The sequence below is a fragment of the Accipiter gentilis genome, chromosome 7 (assembly GCF_929443795.1).
Source record: "Accipiter gentilis chromosome 7, bAccGen1.1, whole genome shotgun sequence".
Classification (NCBI taxonomy): Eukaryota; Metazoa; Chordata; class Aves; order Accipitriformes; family Accipitridae; genus Astur; species Astur gentilis.
In genome coordinates, this window is record NC_064886.1 from 20,420,594 (window position 1) to 20,442,804 (window position 22,211).

General features: G+C 36.2%; 1 protein-coding gene across 3 annotated transcripts; it reads right to left on the reverse strand.

The window, feature by feature from the left end:
- Nucleotides 1-431: 431 nt before the first annotated feature.
- Nucleotides 432-19,548, reverse strand: STX2 (syntaxin 2). 3 transcript variants are annotated; one of them, XM_049805625.1, is made up of 11 exons: nucleotides 19,282-19,547; nucleotides 12,671-12,742; nucleotides 12,069-12,168; nucleotides 10,441-10,515; nucleotides 9,391-9,464; nucleotides 9,080-9,188; nucleotides 7,275-7,348; nucleotides 7,026-7,163; nucleotides 5,494-5,604; nucleotides 4,007-4,134; nucleotides 2,479-2,578 (listed from the first exon to the last, which is right to left on the reverse strand). In XM_049805625.1, exons 1-10 carry the CDS (start codon nucleotides 19,309-19,311, stop codon nucleotides 4,051-4,053), a joined length of 867 nt encoding a protein of 288 aa, XP_049661582.1. In that variant the 5' UTR covers nucleotides 19,312-19,547; the 3' UTR covers nucleotides 2,479-2,578; nucleotides 4,007-4,050. The 3 variants fall into 3 exon arrangements, 2 of the variants coding, with proteins under 2 accessions (XP_049661583.1, XP_049661582.1); XM_049805626.1 differs by lacking the exon at nucleotides 4,007-4,134 and having other exon boundaries at nucleotides 432-2,578; nucleotides 19,282-19,546; XR_007506710.1 differs by lacking the exons at nucleotides 2,479-2,578; nucleotides 4,007-4,134 and having other exon boundaries at nucleotides 5,493-5,604; nucleotides 6,161-7,163; nucleotides 19,282-19,548.
- Nucleotides 19,549-22,211: the final 2,663 nt, after the last annotated feature.

Sequence of the window (22,211 nt, forward strand, 5' to 3'; positions counted from 1 at the left end):
TGTACATCAGAACCCCGAATCCATTCCAGAACTTCCAATTCTGGCGTAGGCAGGTAAGAGAAAGTTATTTTAATTCTGCACTGTGAAAGATGCACTTTTATGAGGAATTTTTGACAATACATGAATAGCTTTATTCAGATAAATAACTCCCATATTTTTCAAGTTTAATATTAAAGCAAAATTCCATGTGCATAGTTTAAATTAATAAATCCCATTAACATCTTCATAATTATCGCTACACCTACTTTGATCACCTCTACACCTTTTTTGGTAAAACGTTTCAGGAAATATGTTACCTTTACTCTAAGACCTAGGTATCGGTTGTTTGACATAAGTCGTTGCAAAAACATACCAGCCTTATTCAAACACTTACTGGAAATATTCACAAAGGTCACAATAACATCATGAATACAAAAATAGTAGCCACAAGATACTTGCTTAGATAAATTTATTAGTGCATAGGTTAGAGATTTACTCCCCTCCAATATTAACAAAGAAGTTCACGTGAAAAACAAGTTTTGTTTTGTTTTAAAACAAACTCATTGAGGCAGCTATATAACAAGTAAAAGTATGGAGTGGCCTATTCAAATTTCTGATGTCTATGGGCAGATTATTGCATTATAAATTAAAAAAAAAAATCAACATGATGGGATTTTGGGGGTCATTTCAGGTAACCAGCTGTTAAACAGAAGAACTGATTTTTCCCCCCCAATCTAATTTGTGTATCTGTATAAATAATATTTACTGATAAAAATCTAGAAAACTATAGAATAAAAATATATTTTACCTAAAACGAGTACTAAGGCAGCCAATCTTTCCTTACTTTGCATGTAAACTTCCTCACAAACATCGGTGAGTGTTCTGGACTTAGAGGTAAAGAAATTTGTTCATTAATGAAGCTGAATGAAGACTTCTTTATGGCTGACTTGCAAAACCCCAATAATAATATTTTTTTCTTTTTTAAACATGTTTGACATCTGAATAGCTCCAGCACATTCACAGTATATTTGGACAGCAAAGCAAGAATAGTCATACATACAATATAAATTGTAAACTTTGCAGAATTTCATTAAGTCAGACTGAATTATAGTTTACTGAGTAACTTCGATCTCGGACACTTTCAACAAAACGTTAAGTTTAAGGATTGTAACCTTTTAGAACCGAGTTATTGCAGTTAACATTATAGCTGAATGTTTGGAAACATTGACAAGTGTAGTTTTAGACTGTGTTTAAAAAGGCACACATTATACTTTCCTCCAATTCTCTTACAGTGTAAATATATCTACATATCTACATAGATATCTTAAAAAAATGAGAAGTCAAAAATTCAAGTTACAAATATTTTACACACAAAATACAAAAATAACCTGTAACATTAAATGAAGTTATTTGGTTACATTGGAAGTCTTTCAAGCTTTCAAGTCTTGCAAGCTAGCATTACAACCAGTACGCATATACTAAAACACTTCATATATGTTATATAACAAAAATTTCATAACAAATCAGTGTCTTAGTTTGTATTATGTTTCAGACTTTCCTGAGGGAGTTTATCCCTATGTGCTATATTCACACATCAACATTAGCAAGCTTCTGAATAAGAAATCTTGACTTGGCTTCATACAGAAAAAAAGTGTGATTTTTTTGCCATATTCATACGAACAATAAGGCTAAGCTCATCCATCAGTTTCCTTTGCACGAGGATTAGTTGTAAAATTATCTGCAGAGGTTCAAATTTGGTGTGCTTCATCACTGCATTCTTTTACCAGAAATGTTGCAACTAACTTTTTATTAGAAAAGCAAGGAAATATTTAAAGCAATTAACCTTAGTCATATTGAAAGGAAAAAAAACCACAAACAAACAACAAAAACCAAACCCACAACCAACCTGGAAAGAGTAAAAAAACCTTTTTTTTTTTTCCTTCTCAAGTGTAATGCAATAGGCAGACAGTTAAATAAGTAGTCTTTTCAGGATAAAATATTTTAGCATTTGTTGGAGAAAAGAATTTTAAGTATAAAGCTTAGATAGGTTACAGTGACTAAATAATTAATACACTTAAAGACAAGCCTACATCTCAGAAAAGTTCACAAGAGTGCTAACAAAAGCAGCACTGGTAAGGTACTAAAATTCATGATTAGAATTATATTAGCAATAGTAAAAAAGCCAAACAGTCAAAACTCAATAGTCTCTCAACTCCCTATTTAAACTGTTTGTAACACTGAGATATGAAAAAAAATCCTAAGTTACTTTAGTTCAAAACAATTAAAAGCAAGTTTCAGTCTTACAAATGTATAGTTTATGATGAAAATCCATTCATATCCTAATACATTCTTATCTTCATTTATGAGTAAACATTAAGAGCGATTTTGTTGTCATTTTTAACCATTAGTGGTAGGTCATCATCATGGAACAGTGTAAGGCATCATTTATTAAAAAAGGTTTGGTTTTACTGAAGATGTATTTTGGAGTTTCTGAAGGTTTGTAACTCTTGGAATGTGCTTGCTATGATAGTGTTGTTGCTAGGATAATTCCAAGTATCAGAAGCAATACAGTTACACATATAATTATGAACATCAATTTCTGCAAAAAAGAAGAGAAAAGTTGAGATTGAAATACCTTGTCAGATACAGAACTGTTTAAATACATGCATAGCCACAGAAAATTAATAATACTGACACCTAATCTGAGTGGGGTTTTTTTCTGAAGACGACTTACTGCTATTTCCTGTTGCTAGTCTTTCTTTTCTAACATACATGTAACCATAGTTACAAGATAGAGCTATCTGTATAAAATTTTTGTATTTTACTTCACAGAATAATTGTTATTACTCATATCCAGCTTCCGTAAATATAACTACATACAGAAACAGATGCAATAGTGAACATTTACTTATCAAGGTCAAGTCTAAGTACAGTAACATTGCTTACTGCCATCCTCCTTGGATAAATATTTGTAGCCTGCTCAAACCTTTACAACTGTACACTTAGTGGAATGCAACAAAACATCAGTAAAAACACTGTGCAGGTAATAGCTCAGAAAAGCTGCAAGGCAGGGGGAGAGGAGGGGGAGAGATGGGTTCTATGTAAATGCATCAAAGCCCGACATACATTAGGTCAGGTATTTCTGACTATAAGCAATGATACAGTAAATCCTGTTATCTGGCCATAAACCAAAGCTGAGAAGAAATTGTAACATCAAAACTAAAAATTTCAATATTAAAGGAGTGTTAGTACGGAAAACCGAATTCCTGATTAGCTGTCTGAAATGACATTCTACTCATAGCACTTCATATATAGTTTGAAGATACTACATATAAAAGTTGAGATTCTATTGGACTCAGAAGAGTTAACCGCTATTTTCTACTTCGCCTGGCTAGGTGTTATCTTGACAAGAAATGGCAGGTTAGTACAGCGAAAATCTGAACATTGCAAGAATTCTCAAATTTATGTCCTAAATTCCAGTTGGAATCTTTGCAGCCTTTCTTTTACAAACACATTGTTATTTCCCACTGTTTCATTTAGTCTAGCATTAATAAAGAGCTTCAAAGTAAGAAATTTTAAGATGTTCTGCAAGGAGTAATAGCCAACTTCATGGCTGTAGACATCTGCTTCTATGAAAAACCATAGAAAACCCATTTGATAAAGTTCCAGGTGTAACTAGTATTTCACATCTCAGTGCAGACTGTTGGCTGATGTGAACTTTCAGCATAAAAAAAATTTTCAAAGGACCACAAAACAATAATTGGATCTTTTGGTCTCATTTCCTTCTGCATTTGAGTTTTATGTCATGATTGCAGTCTGTAAACTTAGCAGCTTACCACTAGATGTCAGTTTGCAATATTCACATGCCTAGCACTTTTATAGCATGCAGAGAGAAAGAGGGAGAAGATCCACCAAAGCATCTCAAGCCTACCCCCTCCAATACTACCTGTACAGATATTAAGGGTTAGTAGAACAATACAAGTTACCAGCGCAAAACAAGAGCAAAATTAGTTGATTAGTTACTTACTGCCACACTGGCAGGAAGTCATGAATGCTGAGGTTATCCAAGCATCACCGAATACCAACAGACAAACCAATAATTAGACCAATTATGGTTATCAACACCAATGACACAATGATAATTATCCACATTTTCTGTCAAAAAACAAGGTATTATTATTTTAACATAAAGCACATTAAGACTTGAATTTATTTTCAGTATTTAATATAGTCAGTTTTTAGATCCACACTCATTTTTATTGAAGCCTGCAGTATTCTCAAATTGAGATAAATTTATCTGTATACTCTTGCTTGCATATGAATAAACATTTTTAAACAGTGTTTACAGGTAAACTAGTGTGATTAATACCTATATAGTTATCAAAGATGAGAAAACCACCATTTACAAATACATTAAGTGGGTTCTTTTGACATTTCTTAGTTTTTTTTAAAACTTAACAAGCGTGTTATCTATATGTAGATATCTGTCTATCTATGTAAAGATATATTATTCCCTCAAATCCAACTCGCCATAAAAAGCCTCAAAAAATTGCACTGCATCTCAAAAAGGGAAATTATAACGTCAGAGGAACACTTCATTCAATCTGCAATCATACCGTTACAAAATATAAAAATAAATTACTTAGTAGTTTGATTTCAGAGTACATTATTTGGCTTTCTGATGGGAAGAAAGATACTGAAACACAAAACAAGTTTCCACGCCAATGGAAAATGCCTGAACGTTACTTTGAACTCAACTCCTCCACAAAATTGAGTGTCATGGTTTAATGGCACATGCTTTCCAGAGGGAAGATCCCCCTAATCTATTACTTTTACAAAAGTAGTTATCTGTGAAAAGAATAATTACAGATGAAATTCTAAAAAAGTAAGTGTGCTTCAGCAAAACTAGTAATTTTATTTTTCTTGCTAACATGGTGATTTTATAGCTATGAATCCAGGTAAGTTTACCAGTGATAAAGATCCAAAACCCTTTAAGATTATTTAGACTCTGAATAATTTAAGGTATCATGGTAGTTGGTAAGAACTTGTGAATTTATGTACTAGCATAATATAGTAATTCTTCTTTTTGGGTTTTTACACTTTGTAATGACAGGTTTTTAAGTGGAAAATTGTGAACATAGGTTTAGCTGTGCATTAATTGCTTATCTGTTTTTGTAGTACAAGATGTTTCTCTTGTTCTCTACTGGTAATAGCAATTTTTAATATTAACTATAACAAATTAATCCACATTGGAAATGTTCCGATTTCCTCCAGATTATGGGGGGGGGGTTGGTTGGTTGTAAAATCCTGTGGTAAATCTTCCTCTGTCACATACTGATTTATAACAATGTTTTCTATTCCAATTTTAATTATCACAACTACAAGAAAGTAAAACGCATATATTAATTCTACCTTGATGGACTGAATACAATAACAATCAACTGAAATTGATGGTCGCTTCATACTGTGCTAAGTTAATATACTGACTAGCACAATTACAGAAAGATAGCATACCCTTCGTGCTTTACTTTGATATTTAACTGCCTTTTTTGTCTCTTCTTTTGCATGTTCCACGTAATCTGATGCATTCATCACGTTCTTTTCTATGTTGTTGATCATTTCACCCTTAAAATGAAATTTTGAAAAAAAAAAATTTGTTACTGGAATGCACGGATGATTGGTTGATGAACTTAAGAGAAGAAAGGCTAGAGAACATCAACAATTATTTTAAACAAGTGAATAATGTACATATTAGTGGCTGACATTTTTTCTGCTTTGACATGTAAAGGAAAAGGGAATGAGAAGCAAAAGCTCAAAGTTCTAACCAAACAAGGAACATTCATGGGGAAGGCAGGGATATTTCTCCCTTTTGCAGGAACAAATACTGAACACCTGAAAACATACCTCTGAACGTGAGGTATGTTTTAACAGCCAAACTAAAACTGACATACTAAAGAGATTGGAAATCCCTGATGTGCCTGGAAGTGAGAAAGGATATTGACTATTTTGACACAAGGTTCAACAGTTGCCTAAGAAAACGCACACATATAATAGCAAGTTCAAAAGTTCCTAAGAATTGAGGGTTTAGAATGTCAATACATAACAAACTCAAATTAATTATGAAGAATGAAATTTGGTAATGAAATGGAGGATTGGTGAAAAATTACAGTAAGTCTATTACCTGTGTTTCTGTCCATCAGAAGAAATAATCAGCAGCAGTAAACAGCAAAGCATTAAAGAATGATGCACAAGTAACTTTTGTTCATTTCTAATTCAAAAGAAAACTGCTACCAATTTGCCTTGGCTATATATTTAATAACAGAGCAACACAGGACTTCTAGAACAAAACCCAACTAAAAAAAAAAAAAAAGTCCTTTTCAGGAAAGTTTCTCTCCTGAACATTATTCTTTTCACTTTCCTGCATAAGTCAAAGAATTTTAAGAACAGAAGTTAAAAATATTTTTGTTAGAGAATTGGTATGTAAAGACTACAAATAGAATGAACTTATATACATGTCAAGACAAAGCTTATGAATATGAGACAACTTGAATGACTTGTCAATCCCTTTACACTCACGTTAGTTATAACAGTAATCATACCTTTGTATTATGTGCAAGTTGCATACATCCTTGCTAATGCACATTTTATTCTACCGCAGTAGTCCGTTACCATGTCTGTGAAAATCCTAAATTCCCAAGATATTAGCCAACGTTCCAAGAAAGAGTTGCTCTTACTTAAACACGCACAAAATGTTCAAGCATATTGCAATATAAGCATGTTGAAAAAAATATCAAGTATACCAACTCAAAAGAAAGTCTATGCTTAGTTATTCATAGCATATACTACGAGTACATCTAGATTGTAAGTTTGCCTAAAACAAAACAAAAACCCTTTAGTGATTAACTTACATACTTTCTAATCACAGTCAAAACCCACTGTAAGTCTGTATTACCTGAACATAAGCAATTGTTTCTGCATATTCAAAGAGGAAGACTGGGGGAAAAAAGACCCCACTTACATAAATGTGTTTGAATTGGTTCATTTACCTGAGTCTCAACAAACATTGCCATGTCCATAAACATTTCATGTAGTTCCCGTATGCTAGACTCCAGTTTCATAATATCCTTGTGACGTGACTCAATTTCATTCAGAGCTTGCCTAGTTATTTGAGAGTCTGATATAATCTTTGGGAGAACGAAAAAATATATGGACATAAATAAGTAGGTGCTGACACACTTCTAAATAGCAGAAGCAGCAGAACAGGAGACATACATAACTGGACCAGAAATACATACATCAGAAGTGAAAATTGAAGGATTACCACTCTCTAACATTTCTTCCAGTTCCTCATCAGTGGTGGTCTTTCCAGCTAGGATAAAAATAACAGTACTTCATATAACATCACCAGTTCATTATTGAACATAAAATTTTACCATACCAGAAGGATGACAATTCAAAGAAAAATCTCGTATTGAGTATTTTTAAGGATAAAACAATGTGGTGTTTAGTCATTACCAAGTGCTATTTTGCACATGAAAAAACCCAGAAAATATCAAGTAATAGAAAACAAACGTAGACTCAAAGCTACGACGAAGAATTCCTGGTTGGTGGGAGGTTTTTTTGGTCAAATTGAAGAGTTTGATCAGAAACATTTACAATGTACATATGAACCTTGTTAAGTGGAGTGTTCTTCAGAAGGAAGAACTTGAGATACAGAGTATTTATAGAACATTCAATATTTACCTATTCAATTATGTCACATTGGTGCCTAATTTACTCACTCCCCACCACTGTGTGGCCAATAAAATCTTTATGTAAATTTGATTTTATCAACACAGGATTACATTCATATTTTACATAGAGAAGACAATCACCCATAGTGTACCTTCACTTCTACTTTTCATAATACATCTAACAATTGATGTAGTTTATTACTGCATGTTTAAGCAAACTGAATGCTATCAATCACACTGGTATGACAAATTGAAGCGTTTCGAGTTACACAACACCTTCAAGTGATTTGTATTATAATTTTAAAATTTACATATCAAATCCCTGTTCTTCCCTTGTAAAACAAGTTGAATATCTGTAATAACTTATATAATTCAGTCCTATCAGATAAGAGTTAGTCTGAATACTACTTTCTGACGTTAATACCCAAGAATGCTGTAAAACCTGCTTTAAAATTTTTAGTGCTGAGGGAAAGCAGAAGGCTCTAATTGGGCCATAACAAGATGAACTTAGAAGAACCATGTCCTAAGGTGTTAGGGTCCCTTCTCCTCAAACATACAGGTAAAGAAGAATCTAACTTGCGTGATAAACTGTACTGAAATGTTGAATTGAACCATTAGCACGAGAGGCTAATGAAAAATTTGAGAAGTCCATGAAAAGCAAAGTCTTCTTATAATTTGCCAACTTTTCTGTTTGCATTTCCTATTTCAGCAATGTATGTATTTGCTTTTACAGGAGATACTCAAAAAGGCTAATTTTAGGTACAAGATGTTATGGTTTGTTTGTTTGGTTTTTTTTTTAAGACACTTTCCAAGGTAGATGCTGTAGTTCAGAGTAGAGTCGCATACCTTTTGAATACTCCTCATAATAATCAGTGATGAAATAAGTCAAATGTGAGTCAGTCAACAAATGATTAGGGTACATATAATGGCAGCACTGATTTTAGGCCAGCTGAATTTAACAAATGTTCTTCTTGAGAAAAATAGAATAGCATAAAAAGAGAAATTGTCCTGTTTAGCATGTTAATTTTGGAATGCTTTCTAGTAACACTTGCTATCTTCAGAACGCAGCTTTTCTTAATGTTTCATTTCAAGTTGCAACATTGGAAATAAATTAAACAAAGCTAAAAGGTTATTTTCTTTAATAATTTTCAATATAAAAGAAAGTATTTAGTGAGTTTTCTCTATTTTCTTTACAGCTGTTCTGAAGAGTAGTATCAAAGAGTTTATGCCATACAAGAAAATTGTTTTTTTCCCCTCACATGCTTCAAGATGTACGACGCTTTGTACCATCTTTAAGAAATAAGAAACAAGGGAGGTACTAACAACACAATTCATCTTTTTAATAAAAGTGTATTCAGGTCACTTACTTATCTCTAATTGTCTCTGTATCCGACCTTTGCTGCGTTCTCGAAAAAGAGTTTGGGTCTCGTTGTATTCCGTCATGACCTCCACAAACTTGTGAGCTAATACAGAGTGCTGTTTTTTGAGGATTTAAAAATGTGGAACAAAAACGTTTATTTTTTTTTTGATACAGTAAATACTACTGCACAACAACTGAAAGTGATATTTACATTCCAAGAAAACAGAACATGAAGCTCTGAAGCTATTTCAGAAAAGTGAAACTCATTCTCTGATTTACTAGAATCCTTTTATTTTCTTCAAACTGAAGCAATCATACCTGTGTTTTTCTTATCCTGAGGTCCACTGATGTCCGATTAGCGTTTTCGCCCTGATCAAAACTTTGTTCAATAGCTAAGAACAAAACAAGCACATTATGAGTCAACATTCAGTATAATTATTTAAGTGTAGCTCAGTTATTTTGTAAATACTATTAATTATTACTTTTTTCATGGACAAGCTCCCCATAGACATGTTTAACAGTTCAGGGGAAGGAAGAAGGTGGCAGTTATATGTAGAGAGAATAATATATATAAATTTAAAATAATTTTGGTAATTGGTACAGATCTTAAAACACAGTAACTACTTCAATACTCTTAAGAGAGTCATACTACTACTGTCTATTACTCTGGAGAAAGTTCAAAAGGTATAAAAAAATGGGCTGCTCTTACAATTTAAACAATAAACACCATACCCCAGTGTTTATGGAAGGACAACAGCATATGGCAATTGTAATATAGTAACATTAAAACACTCAATATATTTCCAAACCTATGCTATGCAATTAAGACATACTCACAGGGGAAAGCCGCAGGAAAATTAGCTAGTCTGAATTTAAAATACAATAGGTGCTCTAGAGCAATTCCCTATGTAGACATTTACTCCATGGAGACTGCCTTTTTGAAGTTAAAGTTTATTTTTTTCCAAAACATCATGACCAAAACCCAGCATTTCAGTTGCAGAATACATTTCTACACAGAGAAGTTACTTTGCATTGTAATTTTCTAGGTTATTTCTGAAAGCAAGCAAGCTCTTTGTCCTGTCCCACAAACTAGGCTGTGCTGAGACCTGATATTTATGAGCGGTGAAGCTTGGCAAGGAGGAATAGAGGACGATACTGTTACTGACATGGGCTCCACACTAGTTGGCAGGGAGGTGGTTCTCTCTCTCTTTTTTTTTATTTTTAATAAGAGCTGTACAATACAATTTATGCTTATATAATGCAGCTTTTAAAGTTTAGAAGTTCAGCTGCAATGCATTAAGTTTGTAACACTGCTACCATCCTGAATTGTTACAAGCGACAGTAGCTTTATTTCTCCCCACAACTTACCCTTTAACCTGGCTCGGATTTTATTAGCAATCTTCTTTATTTCCTCATTTAGTTCTTCAAGTTCTTCCTTTGTTCCTTCAAAAAAAAAGGAAAAAGATTTTTTTTTTTTTTTTTTTAGAACTGTTAATGATTGATAATAGTAGGCCAGCAACCATCTACAACTCTACCTTGCAATCTCATAATTGTATTCAGAGCAACCATGGAGAGAAGCAGCTTATTATACTCCTAAGTACTTTAAGTATTGTATTATTTTTATAACACCATACTATCAGATTCCTGCTTCTTATGACAGGTCCTTACACTTGGGAAATGTTACTACCAAATCACCAACTAAACCAAGTGACAGAATATTCCACTTTTTTTTTTGGTTTTTTTTTTTTTTTTTTGTTTTTTAATATAACACTTTCAGGGTAATAATCACTTGCTGGTCAAAATGAAAATTCACCAAAGTCTATCAAGTGAAAATACAGATTTATCTCACATTTTTTTAGTTCTGTTTACCATGGACTCATTGCTTTTACCCTTATTAACAACTGTACCATGCACTACCTATATTTTTTTGAAGAACACTATACAGAGCATTCATGAAGAATTTAACTAGATCTCCATTACTGGGTTTACTGAAGGCACTAGATTCACAAAACCATATGTTACTTAGAAGCAATGTCATGTTCCTATACAATTCAGATGCATTATTGAGTGCAATTTCTAACACAAACACAATCCAATGAGCTGAGACCACAGATTCTAAACATCCAGATGAACCCTTGTTAAATCTGAGATTTATTGACTGTATATGGTTGTTAAGATAAAAAGCAGTCTGCAAAATCATTTGTAAGAATACAAACATATGCCCACCTATAAACAAAGAAAATAGGGGGAAAAGAAAAACTAACACCCAAAGTTCAGTTTTCATCAGCAAGATGATAAATGTTAAGATAGCATTGCAACTTCCACAAAAATACCTCAGCATCTTTTCTTCCCTTTTCTTTAAACCCTGCCCACAAACCCAGGCATGCCTCTATTAAGGAGTGTTGAGAACAGGGAAGGTTCCATGTTTCTGGGCAAGTCCCTAAACTTTTGAGTTCTCTGTTCAGAAAGCACATCTTTACTTTCAAGTTTTGGGGTTACAGCCTCTAAAAATAGGGCTCCAGCATGGAACTCTTACTACTGCTGAAGCAGCTGGCTGTAGTGGTAGTTTTAGACACAATCTTGCCCCTACTGAGGAATAAAGAGAAGATGATGGCTCTACCATATGAGCTTCTGTTGACAACTTCACCATTTTCACAAATTAGAAGAAATACAAGTAGCCTCTAAGTTTCTGAAGACACAGTCAATTTCAAGGTACCATATTAAGCTGAGTTTTGGTCTAGCAAAGGTTTGGATGATGCAACAAATATTCTGAAAATGTATTTATTCAAATGAGACTTAAAAAAAGGTAAAAAATAAGCAAATGAAAATATTAATTCAATATTGAATATGGAAATACTTAAATAAATGAATTGTGTTACATTCTGCATTCTGAACACCTGAAGTTCTATCCCTATAGATAGCTAAAACAAACAAACAAAATTTATTTCAGAATATCTATCCACACATATATGAAATCTAAAAAAAGTGATACTCACTTCCTTCAGGATTTGGTGCTGACAGGATAATGCTGTGCTGCTTCTTTACTTCTTCCACATTTTGTGCTATTTTTGCTATATTATTTCTAAGTTCCTCAACCTAGAGGAAGAGAAATATGGCAATAAAAATGTTAGAATAATTCAGGGCAAAGATTTAAAAAAAAAAAAAAGAATCTTTGGTAATAAAAATGGTAAAGTATTTAATTGCAACATTTGTATGTATCTGACAAATCCCAGCAGAAATGTTGACATTTAAACAGGCTGAATTTTTTTTTTTAAAGAAAAAATTGTATTATTAATAGCAAATGTATTCTGTATGTCCAAAAACTTAAGTGCTGCTACTCTTAATAAAAAAGATTTTAAAATTCTGTAATCAAATTCTTTGTTGACAGGGAGTTAAAAACACTTCCATGCAGTAAAGACAAAAAAATACCCCAAAATACACATGCCAAAGTGTTGACAACATTTGATTTGGCATACCATTACAAAGCATATTGGGGTGTGTGTGTATGGAGATGAACTGTTAAACCTAATTACAGAAATTAAAAGGCACGGAGAGAAAACTGTAAGTCTTTAACGCATGTTGAAAACTGTAACTTTACCTGTTGGAAAAAGTCATCCATGAAGTGGTCTTTTTCAACAATAACTGTCTCCCCATCTTCATTTCCTTTACACTGTAAAAGACAACAAAACGAATCTATGAAATAAAACTCAGGATACTGTTCTGAAACAACTACAACTTCTTCCGCATTGCTACTGCATACCCATTTTTGTCAATAGCCTGCAAAGTCAAAAAAGTAAGTTTTCCTTTTATGAGGACTAATCTAAAACCAAATAAGCAGAGAGGTCAAAGAAAGTCACCTGACCACCACGAAACTGTGAATGCTAAGGCATGTACTCCTCTGTAAACAACTTCAGGACAGAACCAGTCCGTAACATTTTTCATTACCTGTCATAAAAATTACTAAAATATAATTTTGCATATAAATGTTCTCTCACAGCACAAAGAAACTTCCACAGTGAGTCCCACAGGAACTGAAATTAATATTCTATTTACCGAGACAGTACATCAAACCCTCTCAAAGAATTACTAAAAGGGGTGCTGATGACTGCCTTGTGGTGTAATAAGCTAAACACCTAATGAAAGCTAGAACAAAAAGCTATCAACATCTGCTTACTAGTTGTGCCCGTGGGTGTTTTCAAGGCTGTCATTGCACACTAATTTAGACATAATTATGCTACACTAAACTATACATGCATTACATAATGGATAAACCCTTAGAATAGCAGCCAAGGAGGCAGAAGCTCAAGTTGACAGGCTCTCAGATCTCCAGGGCACACCGCCCAATAGGTTCCCTGAGTCACACCTCCCTAACCCTAGAGCCAGGCCAGCAGAATATACAGATCTTGACAGGAACTGAGATTCAAATTTTATCAGAGGAAAAGAGAGAATTAACATGAATCATATAAAGGCAAAGAGTTCCAGCTTCCATGTTCTCTAGTTCCCTCTGTAGAGCAAAGACTGTTTGAACTGCACTGAAACAAAGTTAGAACAAAATATTATTCTACCATATAGTCAATGGGTTATCTGTTAGAAAAAACAAACTACAAGATGGGCAACATTAAGGGATTTTCAAGTCCAAGACACTTTTTTTCTTACAAACCCCTCTGCCTTTGATCTCCTAACACCCACTTACTGCTCCTAAACCCTGATCATCTTATCCAGTAAGCCCTTTGTTACTGGTTTTCTTACATTAGGCGAGATGCGTATTATTTGCACGACAATTCTGCAATTTAATCCAGTGTCAAACACTGCTATTATCTAATAAAGAAGGTTATACTCAATGAAGATCTACACATCAAAATCTAAGCAAGCCCTGAATCTTTGAGAAAAGTTATTACTTATACTTTGTGACAGTTCCTTTTCTGCAAATTCAGGGAGTTCATAAAGCCCTATGACAATATGTTTGTCAGAAATAATATATTTCTTTATGCTCACAGGAAGCCATAATGTCCCAACTGAAATACAGTAATTTAGATGTTATTGCTTTCCTGGACCACCTTCCAATCACTCATAGTGCTGTGTGTCATTAAAGACTTTTTGTAGTTACTTATTTCAAAAGGATGATTGCTAGAACTTATTAGAGAATCTGTCCTTAGAGATTGTAATCAATGAACAGTCTTGTTTAATACAAGTAAGCGAGGAAGTCTGTGTCCGAATGAAGTCGTGCAACTTCCACCCATTGCACAGACTGCAATACTATACAGCTACCAGTTAGTTAATATTTAAGAATGAGCTACACTTTAAAGACATGTAATTTCATTAACGACATAAAAGAACACCTTCTGCCTATATTTACTGCATAAATAATAATTTTTCTACTTGTTTATAATCACATCCTGTATTTACTTAATTGAACTAAAAATGAAAATAGTTTCAGCTAAGAGATTCAGCATGTCAGTTTTTAGTTTGGTCAGAAGATCTTAGTAAGACATTAAACACCCAACTAAATCTTAAAGAAATGAAAGATACAAAAATCTTATTCAGAAGTCCTGTTTGCAGATGCTAAGCTGGAAGGAAGCAATCATGATTATCCACCCTGCAGTCAGTTCCACATTTATTTCACTTTCACATTTGGTTGCAATGACACCATTGATAGATCAATTTGCTGTCTACAATTTGTTGAAGGATTTATGGACAGCCTACTTTGAATATCAGCACTTGAGACACCCGATGACTTGTCAATCTCTGTTCTCTACGTTCTTAAATCATCACTTACCTAAAACACAGCTTATTTGCTAACTCTCTTCAACTTCAGTGATGCCTCTTCTTTTGACAAGCACACAATTCAGCCAAGAACTCACTTTTATCATCAAGTTTAGCAGAAACATAATTGTTTCTCCTAAACCTTACCTCACCAGTATAAGCAGTACCACAAAAAACTGATAAAAAGTTCTACGTCAACGCCAAGAGCAATCTAATGAAGTCTTGTTTGCAGTTCATGCCTTGACCTTGGGACTGAAAGTCTGGGCCATACAAATCCATAAACATTCACAGACTTCTAAAATATATCAAGTTCCCTCAGAAGTTGGTTTGTATGACAGAATCCAGCTATTCAGACAACAGCATTTCTCAGCTCCAAGTAGAAGCTATGGTGATGGTTTATGAAACTTCTGACATTTCCCAAGCCTTATAGAATTGCAGGAATAAGTCTAGCTTGAGATATCTTACCACATTAATTATTGACCTTTGAAACTGAAAACAACTTTTGACCTAAACCCATGACTATTACTTGCCCTTGAAATTCTATTCATGTTTAGTTATTTCTCAGTCCAGATAATACATATTCCTCTGGCAGGTTGCAAGGATAGTAACTGACCACCACTACCCCAATGAATCAGACCCAAGGAGTGGGTTACAGAGTGTTACAGTTTCTCCTTACAGCATCATTGTTACCAGGAATTTTTTTATATCAGTGTAGTCAATGAGGGCTTACAGAAGGCCAAGGAGATCTGTCATGCTGCTTTGGCAGGTCAATCATTAACACGCGGTTAGTAGCATTACCATACAACCAGAAAAAAAACATATGGTAACCATCTACAAGAAATTACTTTACGCTGTTATATCATGGAAAACATAGCTCATCTTCAGAAAATTCCATGTTTGAACAAAGACTAATGTAAGAGCTTAACTCGGGGAAAAAAAGAACTCAGTACTGTTTTCCTTCTTCTGAAGAGGTTCCTTTTGCATTTTTTTTTCCATACTACCCAATTCTACTGATTTTAACTTTTGTGACTTTGTGGTTCTTCACTCATTCCTAAACAGTTTTGCGGGCACTAAGTGAATGCCCAAGAAATAGTTTACAAAAAGTGAATGCAGTTCTGCTCAAGTTATAGGTCATTGGTTTTGTTTTTTTTATTTTTTTTAAAAAACTACAATCAAATAGAAATGTATTTTTCAAAGGTTATGTCTAAGATATCCTCAGTAACACTCAAGAGTAAAGAAATATAAAAAGCATGTATTTAAAATTATTCACTGATCAAGCAAGAAAAATGGATTTCAATGGCCAGCTCTTTACCCATTTCAGCATAACAAGATGGTAATTTTTGAGCCATATGAACAATGCACCCCAAACTTGAGATCTAAACCATGACGCTTAAGCAGAGGTTTACATCCTACCTCCTTCTTAAATGATATAAAACAATAACAAAAAAGTTTGAATGCGTTTTATTAACAGACCTTTAAAAGAACATCTGGTTTTAATATCTGACACTAGCTAAATGTGCTGAACTGAGTGTTCGAACACAGATCCTACAGCCCTTTTAAAGTCATTTTAAGATGGACTTGTATCCGTGAACAGCAAACCATTGAAGGCTAGGAGAATATTCTACACAATCATTGCTATGTACTTGCCCTGTCTTTTTTTTTTTTTTCTTCCCTAAATATCTACTATCAACCACTGCTGAAAGCAGTGTATTGGATCACAGAGAACCTTTTTTTTCTTCTTTTAATCTTACACTCATTTGTGCTCAAAATAACTAAAAGCAGTCTGGGATTTGACCAACTGTCCAATTAATTGTATTAAAGAACAATCCAAACAGCTGAAAGAAGTTCATTTTGGCCTGCTTAGAATAATTTAGAAATGACACTAAAATAATCCCCTAGAAGTGGACAAATACAATTATGGCTACTATCTTCTGAAAAAGCACGTACTTCACAAGACTTTTTCTAGCTAGAAAATAAGAGGAAGCAAGATTATCTGAAGACCATAAAATCTGCACATCTTCAACAATTCCTTTCTCCAGCAACTATTTTAGCACTGTTTAACTGCCTAAATACTGTGTATTAACAAAAATATAAAAAAGCTATGAGAGTTTTACGTTAATGGACCACAAACATTAAGAAGTAACATTTCTCCCTCTTCTTTATAAAGAGAAGCCTAGGAACAAGTTACAACTTTTAATGACGAAATAGTTTTCTTGCTGTCAAATAAAATCCAGGAAGACACAAATGAGGACATGTAAACTTAAGTTAACATTTCTGCTGAAGGGGATAGCATATTTCATTAAAATGAGTCAGTGTAGACTGGCAAAAGTACTAGGATCTTTTAAACTACTTGTGTACTACATTCGGTATTTGGGGGAAGGGGGGTGGATGGAACTTACATGTAAGGTACAAACAAAGCAATACACAATGACATTCTTACATTAAGGGAAAGAGTCAAGGCATAGTTATTCCTGAAGACTTTGCAGGCCCAGACCTGTTTAAAAACCACAACATACATGCTCTACCCTTCACTTAATGATTTAGCCAAATATACAATGGAACGACACTAAACAAACTGAAACAGTTTAGAAAACAGGCAAATAAATGTTAATACATTATTTCTTCAGATTGTTTAGTCCTTTTCAAAGCCATCTTATCCACGTGTGATCAAGGATCACTGTTTCAAAGCATTTATGTTAGTAAAGGAAAATAACTTCTTAAAAACATGATCTTTTTTGATACCTCAGATAAAAAGTAAGGTGGAAGTTGCTACTTCCATGAGTTCCCTGTGGAAATCAAGTTTTACAAAAGCCATCTCCCTTGGGTATGCAACTTTTCAAAACTTCAAGTCAACTACACACTTCTAAGCGATAAAATGTAGACTGGATCTTCAGTAACTTCTACTTTCATGTGATGTTTAAATATTTTCTTCCAGTTAGAAGAAAAGTTTAAGTCTCTAAGCTATTTATTAATTCTACAGGCAGTGAAAATTACGTTGATGAACATATGAAGCACTTCGGCAATACTGAACATTGTGTTTAATATAGTAGCTTGCTGCAGTAACGTTTCAGTTAAAGAAGTAGCTTGTTGCAGTACAGTAATGTTTTCAGATGTCAAATACTGAAGCTGGCTTAAGAACCCCTATATACGGTTGCTTTAAAAACTTTTAACAATATCTAAGGGGAGAGTTAGGCTTTGGTTAGTTGGTTTTGGTTTGTTTTATTTATTTATTAAAAACCCATACAACAGACCACTGCTGCTTCCCGTCAGTCAGAATGATGTCTACAAGCTTATGATTATAAATTAAAAAGCAAATTCAGATTACTGTTTGCTGCTTCCTCTTTCCGGGAAGCGTGCACCATCACTGAAATTTGGCACGTATTCCTACAATCTGGATGTATTTAGAAGCAGGAAAAGGGAAGAAGTATACCTGAAAGAAATTACACATTTCTTTGGCATGACTCCAAAATATCTTTCCTGGTAAAGATACTGTAATCTAATCGTGCTAAAACTTTTTGGATGCCAATTCATCCCTTTGGAGAAGAAGACAAAGAGACTGGTAATTCCATCACTTGGAGATGGAGCTTCCAAAATGCATTTTGTGTTCCAGAAGACGTGAACTTAATTTTAAGATGAACGAGCCCGAAACCTGTATGCAGCTCAAGACAGACCAACTTCTATATATATGTGGAGTCCCAGAACTATCACAGGAACTCCTGTGTGTTCTCCATTTCCATTTCTTTTCAGGAAAAAAAAAAAAAAAAAAAAAGCAGCCGAATATCCTTTTATTTTAACCATATCCTGTTGAAGACAGACACGATGGTACCTCCCTCCAACTCTCCCTTATTTTTTAGGATACTGTTTTCAAAGCACAACTAAGGGAAAGGAAGAGAGCCTATAAACATAACCAGCTACCATTTTGTAAACACGCGGAAAATAAAATCTACAGATAGCTTTACTGACGCATTACTGGTTAAACAGTTCCCGAGCAGATACATCTACCCCACTACCCCACGGGCAGGGCGGATTATTCTCCGGTTTATCTGTCATTCAACACGTTAACGCCTGAAATGCGCTGGAGGTCAGGAGGGCGCGGGGGAAGGCGATCTCCAAGAACCGGAGAAGCTCGGAACTCCGCTGCCAGATCCCCAGGCTCCGACGCGCCTGCCCGGCTCTCGGGAGGAAGCCGGCCCCCTCCCCGTAGAAGGCAGCCGCACCACAGCCCGCGGCGGCCGCCCCGTCCCCGGGGACGCGGCCGAGGCGCTGCCTCCTCCCGCGGCGGAACGCCAACCTTCCCGCCGCTGACCGTTACCTCAGCCGGCGATAACGGCCCGCGCGGCCCCCGCGCCCCCCCCCCCGCCTTTGTCCCCTCCCGCCCCGCTCCTCGCCTCAGCCCGCCGCCGCCCCCCTTCCCCGGCAGCCTCCCCGCCGCTCCCTCACCCTCACCTCTGCCAAGTCGGCCAGCCGGTCCTTCATCCCCGCAGCGGCTCAGCGACTCCCCGAGGCTTCCCCCGCCGCTCCCCGCTGAGGGCCGCCCGCGCCCGGCCCGCTGTCGCCGGGGCCGCCTCCCCCTCGCTCCTTCCTTCCTTCCTTCCTTCCCTCCCTCCTTCCCTCCCCGCTCGGCCGGGCACTGCGGACGGGACGGGCCGGGCCGCGCCACCTCCCCGCTCTCTCTTCCGCGCTGCGAGGGGCCGCGCTCGCGGCCACGCCCACAGCCCCCCCGGCCCCGCCCCGCCCAATGTCACGGCAACCGCGGGCCGCGCCGCGCATGCGGGGGAAGGGGCGGGGACGAGTATGCGTCCAGCGCCCCGGCGAGGAGCGGGCGGGCGCGGCAACCACCACCCCCTCGGCGCGCGCGCCTCACGTCACGGCGAGGCCGGTAGCCCGCCCGCGGTCCTGAGGCGATTCCTCAGCGGCGCCGGAGCTTTCTCCGCTTGCCGGCGGGCGGTGGCGGAGGAGAGGCCGTGGAAGAGCGGGCAGCCGCGCTAGGACTTGCGAAGCAGCGTGCGAGAGCGGGCGGGAAGGTATGACCGAGCAGAGTGTTGCCACAGAAATGTTTGAGGGGCGCTTCGGAAGAGAGAAGTACTCCGTGTTGGAGAACTGAGGTGTCAGAGCGGTACCACAGGTACTTGCGAGGAAACTCCCAGCCCAAGGAAGCAGTGCTGCTAGACCTATCCCAACCAGAAATTACAATACGCGCAATTTTGGGAGACTGTCATGAAAGAAAGAGTTGCGGTGTGATTATTTTTTGGTTGAGTGTTATTTAATTCTTTTCTGGTATGTGATGGGGGTAGGCTGCAATCAGCCTTTCTGTCATTCGTGTTTAGTCCAAAAAGTGTACAGACCGTGTTCTCTCTTTGCTGACGCTTCTGCTCATCGCAGGCCACAGATGCATCCCTTTGCCGTTTCATAATATTAAGCTATGGCTTGCAGCCTGCTGCTCACCCACAGAACAGCTAAGAGTGATCCGTATCGTGACTGGAAATTAAAAAGAAGCTGTACACTCCCATTCCATGGAACACAAGGTGACCCGTTGACTTACTTTAACTCTTCAACTAGAACAGGTTGACACACATTGCTGTTAGTGATGTTTAGGGCTCTAGTAAAACACCAGAACTTTGCCTAAGTCCTAAATCTGTACAGTAACAGGTACATCTTAAAGGCCTGGGAGTTTCTAGGAAATAGAGCGTGCACATACTACGGCAGGCAGAAAATCCTCAGTGGTGTTGTGTTCATAGGCACTTGCCAAAAAATACCACTGCAGACTATAGTCAATTACCTGTAATTATTAGTATCTCAGTTCTATCATATATAGACTTCTAGACTACATGATTAGCAACTGTAAATTCTAAAAATGTTACCGTTGGACACTGAGCGTAATAATCCAGTGCGTAATTTTCCTCATCTATTTCAATAATTTTATTCCAGTGCTGGATCAGGAATTTAAAAGATCCTGAATTAGCAGTGTAAGCTGCTTTAATGACAATAAATTGCTGAATTTTTGTTTTCTGAAAAAATTTAGGTCTACATCTGCCCTTCATCATTGACCTAGTAAAGGCTTATCTTCCAAGAGTGTAGTCTCTTAATGAAACCTGGAGTCAGACATGTTTTACTTGGTGAAAAAATGAATAAAGTTTGTCTTTTGAATACATATTTTAATTGAATTTTGCTACTGTGTGATCCATTTTATCTATCCATGCTGAAAGGGACTAATTTCCTCTTCAAACCTTTTAGTGTAATTTCCTGTGTCGCCTTGAACACCAGACCTCTGTTCCTGCTTGAGCTCATATTCCAGAGACATTTCCGCAATTCGCTGCTTTAACTGGGAAGTACAATTATGTTCTTTTTCATTGCTTGCCTGCATATATTGTTGCCTTCGTTTACAGTTTACAAAAGGATTTTGCTTCCTACTAACAAAGCAGTTATATTCAAATATGCTGTTTAGCAATGTGACTCTGTTTATCTCTAGTACTACCTTTTGTACCATTCCTCGTTTGCACCTTCAGACACTCACTTAGTAAGGGCTGCCTTTTACTTTGTGCATTTATTTGCATCAGTGAGTTGCTAAGTTTGTTCACAGATGATGTGAGTCAAGATACGGGAAATGTAAAGATCTTTTAAAAGTAATTATTCTGCTGATTACCTAGAGTACTATGTGTTGTGGACTCTAATCTTTAAGATAGTGATCTAACACTGGTAATGAGCGCTTGGATGTGTTTTGTTGCCTTTGCTGAATCGCGTTATCTGGAGCAGCTGTTTTGTGGATCCTCTGAACTGAACACTTGCTTATATATGATGATAAAACAGATGAAAAAACTAGATTCCATGTACTAATTTATCTTCATAAAAATGAAATAAGTATTTGCCAGGAGCTCAAATGCTATGATAGAGGACTTTTAAATTAGAAATCTATTTTAATTATTCCTAATTAAAGTATCAATAGCATTACCATTTTGCAGGGAAAAAAAGTAGCTTCCTACTAAATTTGTAACAACGTTGAGAAGTTTCTAAAGTACACTGAGTGTTCTATACACAGTTACAGATTGCTTTTTTTTCCCCCGGAAGTGTTTATATTCTTAAAAACTGCCAAACGCCCCTAATGTGGCTTTATGGGTTCCTACTTAAAAACACACGCCTATTTGTCAAGAAGGGAGGTGGAATTCACAAGGGTTTTATAAAGATAGCATTGTGCTGTGAAAAATTTAAGATGAGTTACATGTTCTGAAAAATATCCTTCCTGACACCTAGAGGCGATCAGCAAAAATGCTAAAAGCCCTACAAACCCATCTCCTCTAAAAAAGGGCAGGCAAATTCAACAAGCTGGTGATGTTTTCCAACAAAGAATATCTTATGCAACATCTGGATTGACTTTACAC